General features: G+C 47.9%; 1 protein-coding gene across 2 annotated transcripts; it reads left to right on the top strand.

Moving 5' to 3' along the window:
- The first annotated feature begins 2,152 nt into the window (after window positions 1-2,152).
- SFXN4 (sideroflexin 4) lies at window positions 2,153-23,796 on the top strand. Of its 2 annotated transcripts, none has more exons than XM_087432692.1 (14): window positions 2,153-2,285; window positions 3,666-3,731; window positions 6,445-6,519; window positions 7,436-7,462; window positions 7,549-7,603; window positions 9,894-9,919; window positions 10,674-10,727; window positions 10,812-10,868; window positions 10,996-11,061; window positions 11,661-11,739; window positions 12,870-12,985; window positions 17,011-17,096; window positions 19,079-19,196; window positions 23,394-23,796. In XM_087432692.1, exons 1-14 carry the CDS (start codon window positions 2,247-2,249, stop codon window positions 23,469-23,471), a joined length of 942 nt encoding a protein of 313 aa, XP_087288818.1. In that variant the 5' UTR covers window positions 2,153-2,246; the 3' UTR covers window positions 23,472-23,796. The 2 variants fall into 2 exon arrangements, with proteins under 2 accessions (XP_087288818.1, XP_087288819.1); XM_087432693.1 differs by lacking the exon at window positions 2,153-2,285 and adding an exon at window positions 2,500-2,648.
- The last annotated feature ends 17 nt before the right edge of the window (window positions 23,797-23,813 follow it).

Below are 23,813 nucleotides of genomic sequence, written 5' to 3'. Positions count from 1 at the left end.
TTTGCATTTTAACACCATTCATTGTTGGTTCAGGTTATGTTGTGGGGCTCTAGTTTTCCTTCTGATTATATCAACAAACATTTACTGAGCATGTAACTTGGAGCCCAAAAGATGAATAAGATGCTGGCTCCACACCCAAGGAACTCAGTTTAGGGGACAAGAGAGATTTGGAAGCATTTGTTCATGATTTCACTAAATCCTTGAGTGCCTACCATGTGCCAGGTGCTGTTTTGGAGGAACATGAGGGAACAAAAAAAGACAACCCCCTTCCTGCATGCACTTAACATTCTAGAGGGGGAAACACAATCAATATAATAAATATATATAGAATGTTTGGAAGCATTCCAATAAAGTGGAGCAAGGGGCTAGAGCAGGGAGTTGCAGAGGTTCTAGATAGAGTTGTCGGGGAAAGCCTTAAGGAAGAGTCAGTCTCTCCAGGTCTATTTTCTCATCTGTTAAATGGGGGCAATATCGGGGTTTTGATGTTAAATCTCGGGGTTTTGATGAGGATCAAATGAGATAAAACATGTAAAAAGTGAGGGAGTTAGGGGGATAAGTTTCTAAGCAAAGGGCATGGCAAGTGCAGAGGCCCTGAGGCAAGAGTGGGTTTGGGGTGGATGAAGAATTGAAGGGCCATATGACTAGCGGGGAAGAAGAGAAAGGTAGTGGGGAGCCCAGAGTGCCTTATGGGCAAGCTGAGGACTTGGGATTCTATTCTGAGTTAGGAAATGTCAGAAAGGTTTTGAGAAGAGTTACATCAACTTGTTGGAAGAGATCACTCTGACTCCTTTGTTAAGACTAACTGTAAGGGTCCGGGGAGGAAGCAGAGAGGTCAGCTGGGCTGGATTTGTGACATACTTGAGGGTAGAGCCAACAGAATAATACAGGTGTGCTAAATACTATGGTTCAATACATGCATTCCTGGGTCATAAGGGGAACACAGGAGGAGCACCTCGCCCAGCTATGAGTGTCAGGGAAGGCTTCCTGGAGGAAGAGGAGAACTCTTGAAGGCTGTAGAAAAGTGAGCCAGGTGCGCTGAGCAAAAAGGAGCCTTTGAAGTCACATGGGCCTGAAGAAAACCACAAGCTGGTTTCATCTTCCTGGAGGGGAAGGCAAGGCAAGGGAGGGAGGAGGCCAGCTGGGTGTTAGTGGCCCAAACTGAGCCCTTCCAATGGGCCCAGCCCTGTTAGGGCTTTTACGTGTTTTATCTCATTTGATCCTCTGAGATGGATAGAATTATTGTCCTTATTTTACAGGTGAGTAAGTAGACCTGGAGATATTGACTTGACTAGGGTCATACAACTAAGAATTGGTGGCACTGGCTCCCCACCCAAGACTGTTGAGGACCCCCTGAACACCCCAAACATCCACACTGGCTTCCACTAACACACATAACCCCTACCCACACCATTGGGCCTGGCGTGGCAGGAGAAACGAAGACTTATTTTTTCTCTACAAATGGACCGTACTTGATCTGGTATTTAACAGAAGAACCGGCTGTTCCTCAGCGCTGGAGAGAGACTGTTGCGCTGAGAGATAGTGCCCTATATGCAGGGCCGGCTTCACCGGCTGCGGCAGGGCCCCGCACTTAGAAGGGCCGTGGGTTTGGCTTAATGCTCTGATGTTGACTTTTTGAAATTCTTAATCTTTTTTTAATAAACGGCGCCACATTTTCATATTTCACTGGGCGGCGAAAATTATGTAACCGGTCCTATCCCCAATACGGTGTACACTGGACTTGACTTGCAGGGCAATTGAAGGGATTTTCTAGGGTAATGTCCGAAAGCTTGGGCGCACTTGTGCTTCGGGTGTTCTCGGTAGGTACCGAGATATGGGGGTTCCGGTAGGTGACCCCTCGGGGCGAGGAAGCGGCCGCGCTACCCCTAGGGGCGGAGCAAGGTTGGGAAGACTCGGTCTGCGGGAGAGGTGGGCTCCGTGGAACAGTGGGTGCGCGGGGACGTGGGGGTGGGCGCGCGGGACCGGGCGGGCCGGCAGGTGGTGAGACCGAGCAGCGGGCGTGCGGGAGCCCGGGAGCGGGAACAGGGGGCGCGCGCGCGCCCGGGGTGGGGCGCGCCGCCCGGCTCCTCCTCCGCGCCGGGCCGGGCGGCGACCTGTCCGGCCATCACGTAGGTCCCTGAAAGAGGAGCAGAAGCAGGAGGGGGAGGAGGAGGAGAAGGAGAAGGAGGCGGAGGCGAAGGAGGCGCGGGGCCCGGGAGGCTCCCGGGTGCAGCGGCGCCGCCGCCCGCATGGAGCCCAACGTGCGCTTCTGGATCACCGAACGCCAAGTACGGCCCGGGCCGCGCGGCTGGGGGCGGGGAGGGAGTGGGGCCTCGCCGCGTGGAGTCGCCAGCTGGCCCAGGTGACCTTGGGCAGGCCACGTGGTCGCACCACCGCCTTCCCACCTCAGACCCCGAGAGGGAACGAAGGGGAAACCCAAGCTTGCCGGATCTCGGCGGCCAAGGCGGTTACTGTGTGTCACCCCTGCCCCAGGCCTGCCTAGGGAGGGTCGTCACAAGGTCACCCTGCAGATCGCCCTGAGGAGCCAGTGCCCCCCTCGCAGGTGTCTGCACTCTGCTGCCTAAGCTGTTGCTGAGCACCAGGTTGAAGAGGCAGAGGTCCTCCCAGGAGCCCCCAGCCTCCCAACCTCGGTAGGCTCAGCCGCTCAGAGTGAGACTTTGGGGCTGTGGGAAGCCTCCGGGGACAAGAAGTAACAAGCCCCGCCCCAGGCAGTGTCCAATAGAAATGTGATGGGAGCCGTATAAGTAATTTAAAACTTTCTAGTAGCCTCATTAAAAAGGGTAAAAAGAAACAGCTGAAATTAATTATAAGTCGTATTTAGCCTAACAGATGCAAAATACTAACATTTCAACATGTAGTCAATATACAAAATTATTAATGAGACATTTTACATCCTTTTGTGTAGGAAGTCTTCGAAATCTGGTGTCTGTTTTACACATAGAGCACACCTCGATTTGGCCTGGCCACATTTCAGGGGCTCCCTAGCCACGTGTGGCTAAGTAGACAGCACAGTCCTGGAGTGTTCTCTTTCAGCCCTCACCTAAAGTAGGGCCTGGCCCGGTGTTTTTAGGTGGCGAGGTTGAGAAGGGCCGGGGAGTTCCGTTTGCCCTGACAGAGCCAGGCTTCAGCCAGAGCCACTGCCAACTTTGGGGGCTTTTTGGAGCAAACCAGACCTTTCTCCACATGTGAACCAAGCTGCCTTTATTGAGGCCTCGCTGGGATGTCCCGTCCTTTACGACTGGAGTTAAGCCTTACGCCAACCCTAAGGGGGTGAAAAACAGACTCTGAGACCTTTCTAGGTAGTTGCTTCAAGGTCATATGTGCGAAGTGAACGTAGGCCCTTTTGACCCCAAAGTCTAGGCTTTTCACCCTCAAGAGCAATTTGATGTTGGAGTGGTTTAAGAGCACAGGTTGCTGAGTCATTTCCTGTCTGAGTTTCCTTGAGTACATTCATGAGCCCTTCTAAGCCTCAGTTTCCTCACCTGTAAAATGGGGATGTTGTAAGGATTCCAGGAGATGCTGCAGGTGGAAGGCAGATCACAGTACAGGGCCCTATTAGGTTCTCAGAAAAAATGTTACCTGTTATTATTAACATAATCTTTGTTTTTCTGCTGCCGTTAATCTCTGGTGCTTTTCCCTCTCTTAAGTCTTTTGTTCAAAGGTTTCTTCAGTGGATGGAATTATTGGATCCTACAAATTTGGTCCTTTCAGTTGTAAGTATGTTCTTGTTTTCAAAGATAATGAATTTACATCTTATTCTGAAACGTGAAGACTGCGTGTCCCTTTGGAAAGCAGTTGAAATAACAGAATCCATATATCATGTTTTTATTCCTTCTGAATGAGCTTGTTAGATTGGAAGGGTGATACATAAAAGAAGAAATCCATTTTAGAGGTAACATCAAGCCCCGGGCCAGGTGCTGGTGATCACAGGGGATCAGAACCCCCCTGGTAATGGAAGACTGATGGGCAAAGCTCGTCACAGACCTTGACCTAGACCTCTAAGGGTGGGAGTAGCAGGAACCAGGAACAGAGGAAACGCTTCCCTCTGTCGGGGAGGGTGTTGAGGGAAGGCAGAGAGGGAGGGGGCAGTGAGGACACGACAGGGAGAGGGAACTAGTATCTCGTTTTATTGTACTTCGCTTTATTGCGCTTCGCAGATACTGCATTTTTTACAAGACCCTCCACCAGCAAAAAGATTATGACTTGCTAAAGGCTTAGACGATGGTTAGCATTTTTTAGCAATAACATATTTTGTTTGTTTGTTTGTTTGTTTTTGTTTTTTTGAGAAAGAGTGGCCCTGAGCTAACAACTGTTGCCAATCTTTCTCCTTTTTATCTTTTTTTTTCTCCCCAAAGCCCCAGTAGATAGTTGCATGTCAGAGTTGTACATCCTTCTAGTTGCTCTATGTGGGACGCCACCTCAGCATGGCTTCATGAGTGGTGAGTAGGTTCACACTCAGCACCCGAACCGGGGAACCCTGGGCCGATGAAGTGGAGCGCATGAACTTAATCGCTCTGCCACCGGGCCGGCCCCAGTAAAATATTTTTTAATTAAGGTGTGCACATTGTTTTTTTAAAGATTTTATTTATTTATTTTTTCCCCCCAAAGCCCCAGTAGATAGTTGTGTGTCGTAGCTGCACATCCTTCTAGTTGCTGTATGTGGGACGCGGCCTCAGCATGGCCGGAGAAGCAGCGCGTCGGTGCGAGCCCGGGATCCGAACCCGGGTCGCCAGCAGTGGAGCGCGCACACTTAACCGCCAAGCCACGGGGCCGGCCCACATTGTTTTTTTAGACATAATGCTTTTGCACACTTAATAGACTACAGTATAGTGTAAACATAACTTTTTATATGCACTGAGAAGCCAAAAAATTTGTATGACTCGCTTTATTGCAGTAGTCTGGAAATGAACCTGCAATATCTCTGAGGTATGCCTGTATACGCCATCCCAGGGTGGGAGAGCAGGTCGCCCAGTCACTGGGGCTTTTCATGGGGGGAACCAGGCAGTTCTTAAAAGGCCTTGTGTGCCATTCAGACGAGTGGGGTTTGCACTCAGCCTATAGGGCTGGTGGTGAGGTTAGTGTTTCAGAGGGTCTCTTTGGTGGCCATGTGGGGAGTAGCCAGAGGGGACCCGACTGTAGGCAAGGTGATCAGTTCAGGGGATGCTTAGCTGTCCAAGTGAAAGATGAGGGTTTGAACCAAGTGTCGCTGAGGGATGAAGAGGAAGAGATCCCCTGTCACCGGCAATGACCCTCAGGGCCAGACCCAAAGGGACACGCCATCCTTGTGCTCAAGATGTTCCACATAGCTTTGTTTATAATAGAGAAAAACAAGAAACAACCTGAATGCACATTGGCAGGGAAATAGAGAAATAGTACATGGGATATTCATACAGTGGAATACTAATTAGCTGTTAAAAGTGATGATCTAGGGGCCGGCCCAGTGGTGTAGTAGTTAAGTTCACGTGCTCTGCTTTGGCGGCCCAGGGTTCGCAGGTTCGGATCCCGGGTGGGGACCTATGCACCACTTGTCAAGCCCTGCTGTGGTAGGCGTCCCACATATAAAGTAGAGGAAGATGGGCACAGATGTTAACCCAGGGCCAATCTTCCTCGGCAAAAAGAGGAGGATTGGCAACAGATGTTAGCTCAGGGCTAATCTTCCTCACCAAAAAAAAAAAAGGTGATGATCTAGTTATCAACATATTAAGTGGAAACATACGACACATATGATAAGTGGAAAAACATATCTGTGATGTGTGGTGGAAAGGAAAGATGCATATATACAGCATTTATGCAAATTACAACATAAAAAACCAATACTACATATTTGTTTATGGATACATGTATTCATGTATGTATAAGTATAAAAAATGGACGGAAAGTTTATACCTTGAACTCGTAGTGGTCCCCTCTGACAGAAGGGGAAGGGAAATGAGACTGGGGTTGATGGCTGTTTTTGGAAAAAAAATTAGAAGCAAATATAACTGAATGTTTACTGTTAACTCTGGGTGAGGGGATTATGAGTATGTAATCATTCTTTGTATTTTCTGTATTTAATTTTTTTTTCTCAAATTAAGTAAAAAGGAAGAAATAAGGCTGAGCTGATTAGATGTGGGGGTGAGAGCAGGGACTTCCAGGTTTCTGCTGGCACAACCAGGCGAACAGTGGTGTGGTTCACTGAGACAGTGGACATCAGAGAGGAATGGGGGCAGATGGCAGCGCCAGTGGGTCAGCTGCTGGATCTAAGAAGCCAGGGCTCTGAATCTGAAGGACACATGGGACTATCCTAACGGCAACTCTCAGGGCGTAGAGAACCTTGGCTACATGTTGCATTGAAATCAGGTGTGAATGAACAAGTGATTCTTAAATCTGTGGATAAATCTGAACACTATTGACATCATGGCTTGATTTCTTTATATCTGATTATAGGAAAAAATAGAAAAATCAAGGCAACTATTGTTAACAAATCAAGATGCATCCGTACACGACTTGGAGGACCAAGGGGTATGTCTCATGTGCTCAAGTGTGCCTGGTTGAAGGCTGGGTATGGTTGCCTTCAGGTGATTCTGCGTGCGTGGTCTGAAATCAGGTGGAAAATTTTTCGTCGTAAACACTGCCCCGGGGATCCGCTTTTTAAACCTGGGTTAGTTTTTTAAATATGTTAGAATTCCTTCTCATAAACCAGATTAGTATTAGATACTAGTAGGAGGAACTAGTATTAAGGAGAAAAAAGCTTGGGGTTCCTCCTGTGCAGTGGATATTAGGGGGGATTCTCTGTAGCTGGTTCCTTGAGCCCCGTTGAAAACTCCAGAATTCAGGCAGGCCTGCCAAGTCAGAATCGATTTCCCATTAGAGGCAGCATGCCGCCAGGGTTACAACCTGCCCAAAGACTCAAACCAAGTATTTGTTTTCCATCTTGCAGTGTATGGGGCTTGCCGGAGCCCAAGATCAGTCCCGTGAGGCAGCCTGTGGAAAGCTCGTATATTTAATTTGATTTTTCTAAGAACTTGTCTGGGGCCTTTGGGCTGACAGACTGGCTCTGTTGCAAGTGACTTGGCTAATGGTGTGGTGTGTCGTCTGCACGAAGCCTGTTCTGCTCTGAGCCAGGGACAGGCTGGATCCAGGGACTCACCTGAGGGTCACATTGGGTGTTGGCCTTGAGTCCTCTTCAAGGTCAGAGACTTAGGACTTTTTAATGTTCTGGTCATTTTCTTTATGTGGATCATCTCTTTGCTTGTTAGTTCATTTGTTCATTTGATTCATTTATTTTGATTTGTTCTGTCCATGTGGTGTTAAACAGTTCTGCCTTCACTCTCTGAAAGGCAGAGCAAAGGCAGCGCCAGAAATGAGACTGGAGAGCAGATTTCATTTGCTGCCAGACCACCTTTAAAAGCTATTGCTTTTTTTTTTCTCTTTTTAGATACAAGAAGCTTGGAAGAGAAGTCTCGTAAGTTTCAGCCCCTTCCTAATTCTTAGTCTCTTAAAATAACAAAACCAAACATCAAACCAACCTTTGTGTTTACCCTTTTGAAGTCCACAGTGCATCCTGACAGCAGCAAACTGATCCCCGTTCCTTTTCGACCTGCAGGTGAGTTGATTCTCATTTTCAGAAGTGGGTTGGGAAGATGTGGTTTGTAACATTTGCAAAACTCTGCCCGCCTTATTTTAATTTTTGGTTTTTCCTAGAAGGATTTCTGACGATGAGTCTTTTTAAAAGACTTAAAAAGAATATTTGAAGGGCTTAGGGTTAATAGTGGAGAAGGGCAGGTTGGGGGCCCAGAGCTGTGTCCAGTCCTGTGGAAAGACCTGGACTTTGGGAGTGAGGGGACAGGCCTGGGGGTGAATCCTGCCCTGCCCCATCATGCCCCAAAGAACATAACTGATTATTTCCTTGATGGTTCATAAGTGCTAGAATTAGGGATTCCATTAGTATTGTCTCTCTCTCATATCTTAACTACGATGAGGGGAATAAAATCCGTGATCGTATAGGATCCTTCCAACTATCAAATTCTCTGTATATTATAAACAAGAAACTGGAAACAACATAAAGATCCAGCAGTTCAGACTGTAGTTAAATAATTCATTAAAAAAAATGAGATAAGGGGCAGGCCCGGTGGCGCAAGCCGTTAAGTGCGCTCGCTCCGCTGCGGCGGCCTCGGGTTCGCCGGTTCGGATCCCGGGCGCGCACTGACGCACTGCTTGGCAAGCCATGCTGTGGCAGCGTCCCATATAAAGTGGAGGAAGATGGGCACGGATGTTAGCCCAGGGCCAGTCTTCCTCAACAGAAAAAGAGGAGGGTTGGCAGATGTTAGCATAGGGCTGATCTCCTCAAAATAAATAAATAAATAAATCCTATGTGCTAATGTGAATGAATGGATCTTCAGGAACTAGTATTAAGGAGAAAAAAATGAAGTATAAACAGTGTATAGTGGTTCTTTTGTATAAATAAGTGCTGTGTGTATATGAGAAAGAGTGGGAGAATTTGCGTAGATCCTGATAGATGTTGTGAAAGAAAAACACTCGTATTTCTCCTCTCAACACTGTGCTCTCAATACTTCACTTCTGACACCAGATGTGTGGGCTTTTTCCCACACCCATCAATTCTGTGACACGCTCTCTCCAGGCATGCCACCCTCCCAGCACCTCCAGTGCTCACCAAGCCAGAAGCTCTCCAAACCCTCCCAGTTAGCATTTTTAAATGGAGGCTTTGTTAGTAGGCGTGGTTGATGATGATTATTTTTGTGTGTGTGAGAAGAAGATCAGCCCTGAGCTAACATCCACGCTAATCCTCCTCTTTTTGCTGAGGAAGACCGGCTCTGAGCTAACGTCTATTGCCAATCCTCCTTTTTATTCCCCCAAAGCCCCAGTAGATAGTTGTATGTCATAGCTGCACATCCTTCTAGTTGCTGTATGTGGGACGTGGCCTCAGCATGGCCGGACAAGCGGTGCGTCGGTGCGCGCCCAGGATCCACCCGGGCCACCAGTAGCGGAGCGCTCGCACTTAACTGCTAAGCCATGGGGCCGGCCCCTAGGCATGGTTGATTAAATCACTGGCCATGGGTGATTAGCCCAACCTCCAGCCCCTCTCACCTCCATTGGAGGTTGGGGTTGGGGGGGCGGGGGCTGAAAGTTCTAATGCCCTAATCACCTAGTTGGTTCCCCTGGCAACCAGCCCTCATCCTCAGGGGCTTTCTGAAAGTCATCGTATTAACATTATCTCAGGTGTGGTTGAAAGGGGCTTGTTATAAATAACAAAAGACACTCATTTCACGTTTATCACTCTTCTCACTTAGTAAATTCCCAAGGTTTTCGGATCTCTATGCTGGGAAGAGGGACAAAGAGCAAACATATACTGTCATATGTCACTTAATGATGGGAGTACATTATGAGAAATGCCTTGTTGGGTGATTTCATCTTGTGTGAACATCAGAGAGTGTACTTACATGAACATAGATAGTATAGCCTACTACACACCTAGGCTATATGGTACTAATCTTATGGGACCACCATTGTCTACGCAGTCTGCCATTGACCGAAACGTCGTTATGCGGCGTCTGTATTTCTTATTATAAATCACAGTATCCCAGATGTATTAAATTCATGTGGAAGGATGAACAAGCGACCACTTACCTTCAGTGAGAAGGACTGGGAAGGCTGGAGGGAGCCTTGTCAGGTCTCCCTATACTGTGCTGATTTAAATCTTTGCCACATGCACATAGTTATTATTTTTATTAGGAAGAAAAGAATGACTAAAAAATGTCCTTTGATGTCTGTGCCTTCAGGAGGCTGGAGAAGAGGTTTTTGGGTGGGCGCTGCCCCTTTCCGGCCTCTCTTTGCCTCAGCAGCTGCACTCACTGACCTCTTCTCTTCTTTGCCAGCTCTCCTGCCTTTCACGGCGCCCATGGTGAGTAAGCTGCCACTCGAAGTTATGACACTGGGGGTTTAGGAAGATATCCACCCGTCTCCTAACCTCGGTGGCTTGTGTCCTCCGGCTCTGGACCTCTGTCCCATGACTGCCTGATAGATGCTTATGGACCCCCACCTCTGACCCATGTCTGCTGTTCATATAGTTCCCCACCCCCCACTTACCCATCCGGCACCCAGGCCTCTTGAAGGTCCACAGTGTCACAGGGTAATCCTCTCTTTGACTACCTGCTGTGCACAAAGGACTACAGAGGAGATTGATGAGTTAAGACGTGCTCCCTGCCACCAGCCCACGTAATTGTCCGTCACCTCCTCTCCCCAAGCCCTCCCCCTGATATGGGCCCTCACCTGGGACCTGGAGTTGTCTCCCAGCGAGGCTATCCCTCCTTGGCTCTCCCGAGGTGCTCTCACAAAGTGACATCAGCTGTCAGTTACTTCTCCCACACCTGCCCTGTGTCTGCAACCCCTGGAAAGTGCCTACTTCTCAGCTGCCCTGCTCGACTGCAGGTCTTGGAGACAGGGACCACTGTCAGGCTCCCAGCGTCCCAGTGCCCAGTAGGTGCTTATTCAGCGTCACATGTCCACTGAGCAGTAGCCCCCCTGCGTCCACACCTTCCTCTCCTTGTCCCAACTCCGGGGGCTCGGCTCTGCATCTCCCCTAGGAAGTTCTTTGCTCGTTCAAGCTCTCCCTCCCCTAAAACACTTATAACTGTACTCTATTTTTTTTTTTTAAGGTATTTCTGTCACTGCTGTCAGTAAAAAGTCTGAAGTCCATGATTTTACCTCAGGTAACAATTATTTCTATTTCACGATTACTCAGTTTTGTTTGCTTGGAACCAAAATGTGACCTGTTTGCCTCTGTCTCTCTGCAGGTTTCCTTCTACACCTACACTACAGCATTCAACATCATCAACGGAAACGCAAGTTACGTGAGTATTGCGAGGCCCAGAGGGTCCACAATTTTGTATCATTTCTTCTGGAGTTTTTCTTTGTTTAATTATCCTTACTGGGTAAAACTGTGGTATTTGTTAAATATGTGCTTTTGCTTTTCCATAGAATCGGCAGTCACATGAGAGTGTATTACTAGGGACAGGAGTAATCGCTTCTTCAACTTTTTTTGGAGTAGGTATTTTAAAAATTGGTCCAATCCTTTTTGTTCCTCAAAATCAAAAAAACTTGATTCTGATTACAAATTTATGTTCCAACTTAAACATTTAGAAAGTATGAGTAAGACATAAAGAAGAAAATAAAAGTCACCTGTAATCCTATCACCCCCCCAGAATCATGTGACTATTCCAAGTTTCTAGGCATATGCTCAATGTTATCTTTTTAAAAAATGAATTTATGCTACAGAAACATACATTATGTATGTATGTAAATTTATAGATACAAATATACAAATTGTATATTGCTTTGGATGTCACAACACTGTGATGGTTAACAATGTAGATTGTTAGAGTCGAGGAAGCCTGGTTCATATCCTGGCACAAATCCTTAATGGCTCAGTGACTGGACAAGTTATGTGACCTCTCTGAGCCTCCATGTATTCCTCGAATGATCAGAGAAAACAGCTCAGTGTTGCAACAATTAAAGAAGACATGGCGAGCACGTGCAGTGTCAGATTGTAATGGGAGCGAGCTCAGTGCTAGCTCTCTGCTGTGGAGTCTGTGTTGCTGGTTTTTGGTCCCATGCAATAATGATTTTTCTCTTTTATTTTCTAGTTACTCCCTCATTTCCTCCAAATGAAGTTTTCACCGAGTAACATTTTGATGAGAAAAGCCCTTCCTGTCGTCTTTCTCAGTAAGCAGGAAGCATGCCGTCTTTCTTTTTTTTTTTTTGGTGAGGAAGATCAGCTCTGAGCTAACATCCATGCCAATCCTCTTTTTGCTGAGGAAGACTGGCCCTGGGCTAACATCTGTGCCAGTCTTCCTCCACTTTATGTGGGACGCTGCCACAGCATGGCTGGACAAGCGGTGCCTCGGTGTGCACCCAGGATCCGAACCCGGGCCGCCGGCAGCGGAGTGCGCACACTTAACTGCTACGCCACAGGGCCGGCCCAAGCATGCGGCCTTTGAGCCTTCCTCCATCTTCAGGGACACCTAGGTCCCTAGGCCACAATGTGGCTTGACAGCTGCCGTTTGCAGCTCGCCAGGACTCCCAGGCCCAAATTGGGTCTTCGGTTTGAGAGGTGACATTTTCTCTGTAGATACCCCTTTAGTTGTCAAAGGATGAACACAAACTTGGAAATACAAATTACGTTTTAAAGACTATCTGTACAAGCCCTCTACATGTATTGGTTTACTTAATCCTGACAACAATTTATGGGTAGGTAGAATTATTATTCTCATTTACAGATGAGGAGGCCGAGGCAGTGGGAGGTTAAGTAACTTTGCTGGGTCACACTGGAAGAAGTGGTGGTATAACAGATTCCAGTCTAGTCTGACTCCAGAGGGAATGACAGAGATATTAACTGACTGTTTTAAGTTTGCCAGCCTGCAGATTCACTAGTTCACACTCCAGATTTGGGTTTGGGAATTGTAGCAGTTTGAAGGATTGGCAGAATGCTGTCAGTGGTAAAATTTGGAAAATTATGTAACAGAAACCTGGTCAAACCAGCTTAAGTAAAGAAGGGGGGCATATTTCAAGGATCCTGGGGTTTCTCCTGGGATCCTGTAAGGGAGCCGGGCTGGACTTTCAGGGGTGCTGGAACCTGGTGCTGAGTTGTAGTGAGGATCCAGGACTGAGAAGCCAACAGTTCTGACCCCAGCTTCACAGCCCCAGAAGAGAGCTTGGTTCTCACATGTCAGGTGACCAACCGAGGGTCAAGGAAGCGCAGCCATCAGGGAAAGAGGCTTGACACCAGAAAAGGTGTTCCTTCCCTGGACCAAAACTCATCCTTGTGTTGTGTGTTCTCTCCTTTACATCGACAGCCCAACTCAGTGCAGTGAATGTTATTGCATCCCGAAGTTTTGAGCCCACGCGAGGGATTGAGGTCATGGACAAGGAAGGCAATGTCATAGGCTATTCCAGAAAAGCCGGGACAAAGGTAGGGGGACACGATGGAGCCGTGGCTGCTTGTATTTTGGGCAAAGAATTGAATTTTCTGTTTGAGAGCTGATAACAAATTCATGTCTCCTTTCAACGTTTCCTTATCATATCTTCCCTCATTATGCTGAGAGAGAGATTTTATATTTTGCACCCCGATGTTTAAAAAATGCTGCATTGGTCTGGGTTTTCCAGAGAAACAGAACCAATAGAATATATATATAAATATATTTATTTATTTATTTATTCATTCATTCATTCATTTCAGGTCATTGGCTCATGCAATCGTAGGGCTGTAATTAGGTGATGTGTAGGGCAAGCCGGCAGGCTGGAGACTCAGGAGCTGATGCTGCAGTTTTGGGGCAGAATTTCTTCTTTGTGAAACTTTAGATTTTGCTCTGAAGGCTTTCCAACTGATGAGGTGAGGCCCATCCACTCTATAGAGGGTAGTCTCCTTTATTTAAGGTCAGTATGATTATAGATGTTAACCACATCTACAAAATAGCCCCACAGCAACGCCTAGACTAGTGTTTGATTAAATAACTGGGTATGATAGCCTAGCCAAGTTGACACATGAGACTGACCATCACAGATGGGCCTCCGCCAAATGCTAGGCCCCTGTCTGAGTGTGAGATCTTGTTCCTTAAGCCTAGCATCCGCCCTCCCAGTCTGCTCTGTGCTCGTGGAAGTCAGTGGACACCCTTTCTGGGTTTAAGAGAAGCTCTCCCTCTCCAGCTCACAGCAGATTTTCTTATAGTCTTCATCTTTAAGGACCAATTTGCTGTCAAGGATGGCCTAAGGAAATCCAGTGCTCTGACCAGAACTCTTCTAAAAGGCCTCAATTTTTAATAGGTTTTATTATTAGAGAGTTTATTCTTTTGCTCAATTCAACACAGTGGTTTCTGTGTACATTCAGCTCTAAGAACCTGGGATAGGCTATGGTGGTTTCGTTTTGGGTGTGGACTTTTTAAAAAATATATTTTCAGCAGGTAATATCCTTTTTGGTGTCTGTGAAGTGACTTTAGCTAAAGAATTGTAATGTGAGGGAGTTGTTTGCAACTGGCATGAAGAGCAGCATGGAACAGCCCCTGATACAAAGCAAAGGGAATAACTGGGCTTCTCACAGTGTCAGCCTTCAAAGGGACTCCCTTAGCCAGCTGGACATCCTTCTGCCCAGCATGTCGGTGGAAGCGGAGGTCAGAAAAGATGGCTGCTTATTCAGTTGATATTCATCGTTAATCGGCTCATGAAACATATTACTCTAAATCCTGTCAATGATTGACAGCTGAAATATAAACCATCAGATACCTGCTACCGTATTTCTACCAGACCATTTAGTAGCAAGTCTGAAAATAGTGGCCACCTTTCTGAATGAGTTACAGTAGGGACATGCTAATTACAAGAAACAAGGGGAGAGACTGCTGCCAGAAATAAAAGACCTCGTTTTGGAAATGAAGGTTCTGTGCCTAAGGAACCACCCTAAAGAGACTTTTTTTTGGGGGGAGGGGGGTTGTGAGGAAGATGGGCCCTGAGCCAACACCTGTTGCCAGTCTTCCTCTTTTCTTGCTTTAGGAAGAGTGGCCCTGAGCTAACATCTGTGCCAGTATTCCTCCATTTTGTGTATGGGACACCTGCCACAGCATGGCTTGATGAGTGATGTAGGTCCGTGCCTGGGATCCAAACCGCAAACCCCAGGCTGCTGAAGCGGAGCGTGCGGACTCAACCACTGTGCCAGCCTAAAGAGACATTTTTAACAGCTTTATTGAGGTGTAATTGACATACTATAAACTTCACCCATTGTGAGAGTATAGTTTGACTTTGTATAGTATGAATTTTAGTAAATTTAAACAGTTGTGCAACCATCACCACAGTCCAATTTTAGAACATCTTCATCACCCTAAACATTTCCCCCCTGCCCATTTACAGTCACTCCCCCTCCCACCCCTGGCCCCAGGGAAACACTGATCTGCTTTATGTCTTCATAGTTTTGCCTTCTCTAGAAATTTCACATAAATGAACCATCCAGTAGTCTTTTGTGTCTGGCTTCTCGCACATTGAGGTCCATCCATCTGTGCCATGTATCAGGAGTTGGTAACTTTTTATTGCTAAGCAGTATTCCATTGTATAGATATACCATATTTTGCTAATCCATTCCCCAAGCGATGAATATTTGGATTGTGTCCAGTTTTTGGCTATTATGAATAATGCTGCTCTGAACGTTCATGTGCAACTCTTTGTGTGGACATGTGTTTGCGTTTCTCATCAACTCAACTTTAACTACAGGGCGTTAGTGTTGCTGTGAATTATTCATGCAGCTGAAGAGAAGAGGGACAGCAGATGTTTCATCCACAAGTTGTTCTCAGCACCTCCTCCCCGCCAGGCACTGTGCCAGGCTCCAGAGACCCAAACCCTCACAAGTCAGAATCCCTCTGCTCCAGGAGCCAGGAGTGCTCAGCCTCCCTTGGGGGAGGCAGCCTCAGGTTCTGCTAGCTATCCAGATATCTAGTCCACCTCGCTAGGAGAAACTTCATTTTTCACAGGAAGGCCGATTTAGGGCAAAGGAAAGTTTTGATGATCTCCTTTAAAAAAAAAAAGTTTAGCTTTCTCTTAAGAATGAAGTGTCTGCACCTGTACATAAGTATGAGCGTTCTTTTATCATTTCCCTGTCACTGAAAGGTGTATTTTCTTCGGCTAAAATTTCAGAAACTGCGTAACCGGCAATATCTGATTGTAATCGGGCCCCATTGATCGGATTTCAGGAACCTAGTGCATGTTATTTTCCCTTGACTGGCCTTGTAAGCCACTCAGTTGCAGACGGTACCGTGTCTCTCAGCGCCTCCTCATGACTGGTTTGGGCTGTCTTCCCATGGCACTCGAGACAGAGGGGGACAGGCTGGCCACGCCCCACTGACGTCGAAACACACCACGCTCAGCAGCCACTTTTCTCTTCCTGGAATGGAGCTACTTTATTTTATATTCCTGAAAGTTTATTTTAAGGGCCGCCTCCTTGGCTCCCTCTGTCCTCATGGAGGAAAGGCATTCCCTACAGAGGGATCTGATGAGCCGAGCATTAGTGTAATAATCAGAGAGCATGGGTGCTGGGCTCAGGAGAGAATCCCGGAAGGTAGACTGTAGCCAAGTCATGGAAGCTGGCCGTGGAAGGAGCGGAGTTGGGGGAAGGGAATGGTGGAATGTGTGTCTATTCATCCTGTGCAGAGCAGTGCTGTTGGTGGCGCTGTGTCTTACCCAGGGGCTGGATTCTGAAGTTAACATGCAAGTGTCATCTACAGTCAAAATTTCTCTGGAAAGTCTCTAACATTCCCCTTGAGTGCACATGATTTTGTGCTTATAACCCATACAGTAAATTATATGTTTAAATGTTGAATATATAGAGTAATGTATATTATAGAAAAGATGACCAAATGTTATAAACTCTACATACATGTTTATGCAAAATGAAATTTATAGCACATTTTTAATTACGCAAGCAAAAGATGGGTGCGTACAGGTGGACTCGTGCGTGTTACGTGTGGGTGTGATGCCACGCCAGCACATTCAAAGCTGGGTTCTTGGGGGATTCCTCCACCGGAAGGGGTGGGAATAACTGGGGAGCTATTCAGGATAGAGAGGCCAGTGGCCGAGTCCTGGATTGAAAGGAAAACATGTGGCATTGTCCTCAGTGGCAGATAGGCAGTTCCACCGAGGGGGTTGCCATTTAGTTCTAAGTGAAGATTGTTCATAAGCTGCCTTTGCTTGTACTTAGTATTTTATTTGGGGTGGTTGGTGGACTGATGGAGACCATTGCGGAGTCAAGGGGAAGTAAATCCCATCTCCAGTTTCTCCTGGCACCAACCCCAGCCGTCCTCCATACATGGGCACATCAGGTGCTACCTCACCCTCTTTCCACATGCACTGTTTTTCTAAGTGAGAAGGGAGAGTTGCTTTGCTTGTCTCGGTCATGTGTTGCAGGATCCCTGGAAATTGTCTCACTCTATGTACTAAGTGGCTTTCTTTTATTTCCACTAGGCTGTTAAAGATACAGCAACATCCAGAGTCGTGCTGTTTGGGACCTCAGCTTTTATCCCTGAAGTCTTCTCATATTTTTTTAAAAGGTAAGAGGTACGCTCATCTCCCCGGGTAGGAATAAACAAGTTGACAGTCAAAATCTTTGTAAAACTTGTCAAATCCTGACCTTGGTGGGAGGGGTGGGAAGAAGTTGCTTCAGTAATCTTCTACTAAACACTCTTCATCGCAGTTAAGACGGCAGGATTGATTTGGGGCAGGCGTGGGAATCCAGGTGTGCGTATTCCAGCACACCTGGAATGCAGCCCAGGCCCTGTCCTCAGTTTGCTCTGTGTTCTTGGGCACGTCCCAGCACCTGCTGAGGCACGCTTCTGCACTTCTACAGTGAGGAGTTGGGATGATCTGCAGGTTCTCCCAGCTCTGAGGTGCTGTGAAGATTGCTCAAGCCTCTTTCCCCCCTTGATTCCAAGCATGTGATAAATTAGCTTAAGAGGCCCAGATTCAGTAGACCGTCATCCCTTTTGAGAAGAAGAAATGGCCTGTGAGGAGGAGGGCCTGAAGGGGCCGGCGTGGTGGCGTAGTGGTTGAGTTCGCATGCTCCACTTTGGCGGCCCGGGGTTTGCAGCTTCGGATCCCGGGCACACACCGACGCACCACTAGTCACGCCATGCTATAGCAGGCGTCCTGTATAAAGTAGAGGAAGATGGGCACAGATGTTAGCCCAGGACCAATCTTCCTCAGCAAAAAGAGGAGGATTGGCAACAGGGCTAATCTTCCTCACCACCAAAATCAAAAGGAGGAGGGCCTGGGGACCAGCCAGTATGAGAAGCCCGCTTGCAGTAGCTCAGACAGAAGGGAGATGTGTTGGTTTCAATACTGGGTACGGACAGGGAGCGTAGCTTATGGCAGCTGAGCAGAAGCTCCAGGGCAGGGACAGCTCTCTCTTCTTCGTGGGTGTTGGCTTCCTTCTCTCCTGCTGCACATTGGCTTCTCCTGACACCTCCCACCTCATATCTTAAGTGTCCTGATGAGAAATAGCAACACAGCAAACCCCAGGGGAGGCAGATACTGTCTTCCACTCAGTTCAGAAACTCCCAGGGAAGGATTCTCTTGGCCCAGGTGGGGTCACCTGACTGCTGCTGACCCAGTCCACTCTCTCCAGCATGGTGAGCTAGGAAGCCTCCGCTAGGACCGTGTAAGGCGCGCCTTTTCAGGAAGCAGCAGCGTCCTGGGCAGAGCCAACTGTTACGTCCCAGGGTTGATCCGGCTGGATGGGTGTGGAGACTTCTGCTGGTCAGTCTTCCTGAACCACTCTGGCTGGCCTCAGAGCTGGGGCTGCTGGGAAAGCTGGGGCCCTCCGGTCTGTCCCCTGAGGCCTACATAATGGCACCGGCTGCCTGGTGGGGAGAGATGGTCCTCATTTCCCAGTGGGCCTTGGGGTGCCCAGAAGGACCACGTGCCATCCCACAGCCATGATAGTATCCAAGCTGGAGTGACCTCAGTGGCTCTTCCAACTCAGCCCTTTCATTTTGCATCTGAAAAAACCCAAGGCTCAGAAGGGAAAGCGACTTGCCCGAGAGCACACAGTCAGCCAGTGGCAGAGCCCCAGCCAAACCCCAGAACCCCAGGTCTCTGACTCCCAGGCCGGGGTTCTTTGCACCTTCCCACACTGTGACTCACACTCAAAGGTCAGGGTCAGAATGTCACACCGTGTCAGCATAGCCCAGGTGGAGAGCAAAGGCTCTAGAATCGGACCTCTCACTTTTGAGCTGTGGGATTTTAGACAAGTGACTTAACTGGTCAGTGGCTGCATTCTCTTGTTTGTGTGAAGGGGATGATGGTAACACTAACCTCAAAGGGTTGTGGGGGGATCAGAAGAGCAAATGCGTGTGAAATGCTTAACCCCGGGCCTGACAGGTATCGAGTGCTCTGTCAATGCCGCTGCTGGTATTTCCTGTTCGTAGGGTGGGTGGGAACCAAGGTGTGGGCTGCAGCTGCACGCAAGACAATGGCCACCATTAGAGCGGAGGGCCAGCCTCTAAAAAAACCTTTGTGTCCTTGTCTCTTACAGGACCCAGTTTTTCCAGCAATATCCACGGTCATTATGGACCTTAAAGCTGTCTTGTACCATCTTGGTAATGGGACTCATGGTGCCACTTTCTTTCAGTATATTCCCACAGATTGGACGGGTAAGTGCCCCCTCATTCAACTTCCTCTCAAAAAAATAACTTTTCTCCCCCCTCGTGATAAGAATAAAAGAAATTATTCTCCTTCTAAAAAATCTGCAAAGTTTACAAAAGTATAAAACAAAATAACGTTATTTATACCTAATCCCATCCCCCAGCTTGCTTGTGCAGTCTTGGATTCTCTTTTTCCTTAACAGTGTATGAAAAGCGTTTTTCTGAGGCATAAAAAAAAACTTTGAGGTATTTTAAATCCTCCGAATAGTCTATAGCGATGCCCCATCCAATGGAACTTTCTGCAGTGATGGAAATGTTCTGTATCTGTGCTGTCCAACATGGTCGCCACTAGCCACGTGTGGCTGTTGAGCACTTGAAATGTGGCCATTGTGACTGAGGAACTGCATTTTAAGTTAAATTTAGTTTTAACTTAAGTGCTCGAATGGCGCAAGTGGCTACTATATTGGACAGCGCGGTTCTGTAGACTAGGATGTGTAATTTGTGATGAGTCAGACTGCCTGGATTCCGGTTCCCAGCTCCTCCGCGACCTTGGTCAATTTGCTTAAACTGGGAGGCTCAGTTTCCATGTCTGTTGAAGAGAAATGAAGATAACCATATCTCTACAAAGGCTTGTTGCTGGTGTCAAGGACATTAGTGATGTAGTAGATAGTAGCAATTTCTGGCATTTCTTGGCTGAAAATTTCAAATGTTTGTTTCTGTCACTGAGGTTAAAAATCAGTCATGTCCTCAAAAGCATTTATATTTGTGGAATTATCTTGTTCAGAACCCAAATTCTATGTTTAGGATTATAGAATCATTAATTCAGGCAACTCTGCTAGCACCTAACATAGAAGTATTAAATTATTTTAGATAGTCGCTATACTCACTATGAGGGTGGTGAGGGGTGGGGGAGGAGGGGTGGATAGCATCTCCGTAAAACAAATTTTAGAAGGAAAAAAATATTTTTAATCCTCACAGGCCCACCTATTAGAACACAGTTTGTTACAATAAGATTGCAATAAAAGTGAATCCTTTTGCAAATAATTACTTCTGATTGCGTCGGTACTCAGAGAGTGAAGCCGGTGGCTTATCTGCAGGTTAGGTCATTTACAGAAGGCTTTAAATCTCGTGGGATTTCTCGCCGCCATGATCTGGACTCATATTCATTCCACAAACACTGACTGAGGGCATGCCCTGGTAGACGCAGCGCTAGGTGCTGGGGTCAGCGGTGGGTGAGTTAATGGGGTCCCACCCTCAAGTTGTAGTCGAGGCCAAGCAGCTGTGAGAAAGCAGTGACATGTGGCCACCATGGGCTTTGATAGGGGAAGTGGGGTGCAGTGGAGCCCCAGAGCCCAGGAGTCCAGACCTGGCTAAGAGCGGAGCAGGGGCCTTTAGGAGATCCAAGGAAAGGAAAGGCCTCTCTTCCCAGTTTGTCTCGTAGGGATTCAAGTCATTCTGAGTAGCCAGATTTGTTTTCCGGTGTCAGGAGCAACTTAGTTCCTTACTCTGTGGTATCATTTTGGTCCTTGGCTAGTGGCCTCTTTCTGTGTTGGGGTCATTGTGGGCATGAGGTTGCCCATCTTCTGGAAAGGCTGGATCTAGGACAGCTTGTCAGTGGTCAGGACGAGAGGCAGCCGTCTCTCCCTTCACCACTGCTGTTCTCTGTTCCCCACTGCAGGCCGATGCCACTCACTGGCCTTCTCGAGTCAGGTGGCCACTAGACTTAAGGTTACAGGGCTGAAGGGACGTGCTTGGGTCCTCGGGCCAGTAAGGAGAGACTCCCCCACACAGAGGTAGCTGCAGACGCAGTGGGATTGTGGTGGAACACAGACACACACAGGGTGGTGTGGGCACAACAGGGCAGCGTCAGCACGGCCTGGACAGGGGGCAGTGGCAGGGGACGCACTGGGGAAGGGCAGCGAGGCAAAGGGAACAGCTTGTACGCAGGCATGGAGATCTGCTCTGGTGTGGCCCACCCAGGACACTCCGAGTGGTCCAGGTGGCCGGATTGTGGGAGAGAGGAAGCTGCAGGGTATTCCCACTTACAAGCACGGCTTCTGTTTATCCAGCACCTTCTGTGTCCTGGGCACTGTGTCAGGCAGTCAGTTTCTTGTCTTCAAAACAGCTCTTCAGGGTAGTTTTTCCCATTTTACAGATGAAGAGCCTGAGGCTCGGGAAATTCCTGTGTAGGTTACTCAGCTATGGAGTGGCAGGGTAGGGTGTGCCCGGGCTCAGGCCGGTGGTGAAGGACCTCACAAGCCCCATAAGGTGACAGAACTTTATTTTGGGGGAATGAGGGCGATGTGGTGGGGGGAGTGGCTTAGGTTATATTTTAGAAATATCGCTCTGTGGATCGCACACTGTGGTGGGGGCAGTCCAGGAGGCTGGGAGCACTGAGAGGCTATGGAAGTGTTCTGGCTGGAGGTGATGAGGGGCTCGGAGTAGGTCCGAGGTAGTTGGTTAGAGAGAAGTACTTGAATTGGACAAGTCAGAACTTGTGAGCGTCTGGATTGGGGGTGAAAGGGATCCAGGGGCCACCCAGATTTCTGGCACAGGCGCGATGCCAGTAGCCAGGACAGAGAACACCAGAAGGAAGGGCTCTGTGTTAAGTAGGATTACGTTTGATTGTAACTGAGATCCAAAATAACAGTGCCTTGAACAAGGTAGAAGTTTATTTCTCGTTCACATAAAGTCCAGGTAAGGCACCTGTGTGTCTCGAAATCATCCAGGACCTGATTCCTTTCAGCTCGGCATGCCATCATCCCTAGGGTTTGGCCCTCAGCCTCAAGCTCCAGGATGGCACCATGCTCATTCCACACAGCCACGTGACACTTCTGTTTCCACCACACTGGCCAAAACTTAGTCACGTGGCCAGGCCTTCCTGCAAGGGAAGCTGGGAAATGAGGTCTTTACTCTGGACCTATCTGAAATTCTGCTGCTGTGAAAGAAGAGAAGAGGCATTGGGGGCAGATGGCAGCCTCTGCCACAGGCTTTTGCGGGAAGAAGAATGTGTCACATATGGAAACAACTGTTACATGCTAGAAAGTAAACATGACTGAAAGGCTATGGGAAGATGAGGGAAATAGGAGAATTGCCAGCTGATTCAGGAAGGCTGCACTGAAGAGGGAGCCTTTGGAAATGGATGATCTAAATAGGCGGAGATGGGGAAGGGAGGAGGGCATTGCCTGTGGAGGGTGCAGGAGGGCTGAGGAATCCAGTGTACCTGGGCACCTGTGGCTGACTGTGACTGGCACGATGCTTGGGGCCAGGTGGCAGGGCCTGCACTGCCAGGCTGAGGAAGCAGGCTCTACTCTGAAGGCAGCAGGGGGGTCGTGCAAGGCTTGAAGCGGGCAGGGCTCTCAGAGGCCAGAATGGAGGCAGGAAATGGAGTCCATCTCCCCTCCAGAGCCTCCTCTCCCCCTCCTCCACCAGCAAGCCATGGCATTTGCTGGACCTTGAAAATACCCTGCTGGTCCAAGGTGGGTACTGGGGTGGCTGAATGGTGGTCCTAGGCTGGTGGGGCCCTGCCTCCCTGTCCTGCTTGGGGAGGCCACCTCCACTTGCAGAGAGAGCCCAAAGCTAAGGGGGATTCCGCCAGGCACCTGTCCGGGACGTCTCCTCAGACGTACCACAGGCTGCAGCGACTGTTGGGTCTGGAGCCTCAAAGACCTGTCAAGGAAGCTCTTTTTCCATCAGCTGCCTCTGCCTGCCCGTGTCAGCTAGTACAGCTGCCGCCTTGCTAGACCGGAAATGTGGCTGGGTATTGGGGATTATTGTTAATTTTGTTGGGTGTGATAATGGCACAGTAGTTATGTAAGAAAGTCTTTATCATTTGGAATTTCATACTGAAGTATTTGTAGGTGAAATGCCACATCTGAGAATTGCCTTAAAATACTCCAGAAAAATCCCCCACAACTGGGCATGGGAGGTGCTCAATGAAGTCAGATGGGCAGATTGTTAACAGTTCAAGCTGACGACAAGTACATGAGGGTTCATTATTTTCTTTCTGCGTTTGTTTATATTTGAAGTTTTCCCTAAGAAGGTTTTTAAGAAGTTAGGTTATGTTTTTTGCTATAGATTAGACATCACTGATAAAGTTGGACTGCGAAATAGATGCTTTCTGAAAATGTTTTTTTTTTTAAACTTGGCTTCTAAGGCCAGAAAAGTTCTTAATATAAAGATTAAAAATTTAACTTTGCTTTTCAGATACAGTGCAGTATGCTTGAGAAGGAAATTCAGTCTGCAACAGAAGAAACAGAGCTCTTCTATAACAGAGGGGTGTAGGAGGGAGTTGAAGGTGAATTTGTCTGGTTCCTGCTTGAAAACCCTCCTCTCACGTTTCAGTTTTGAGAACTCTGCCAGAGGTCTCCTGGAAACCCCAGAGCTGTCTGCGCCCACAGGATGGCTTACACACAGCAGGACCATTTCAAGGCCAGTCGTGCCTGGGATTCTTAAGCCTGGGTGGAAGAGGGGAAATGGGAAGCTGTCCTGTCTGACTCACCCCCACGGGGTTGCCGAGGGGATGGGTGATGTAAGATTCAGTTTTCTGTTTGTTCGTCAGCCTGTGAAAGGATACTGTGAAATTACTAATAAACTTGTCTAAAGTTGAGTATTTGAAAAATAAAG

Source organism: Ceratotherium simum, chromosome 6 (assembly GCF_057802395.1).
Source record: "Ceratotherium simum simum isolate JZ-2026a chromosome 6, ASM5780239v1, whole genome shotgun sequence".
In the NCBI taxonomy this organism is placed as follows: Eukaryota; Metazoa; Chordata; class Mammalia; order Perissodactyla; family Rhinocerotidae; genus Ceratotherium; species Ceratotherium simum.
This window is presented reverse-complemented; position numbering and strand designations above follow the sequence as displayed.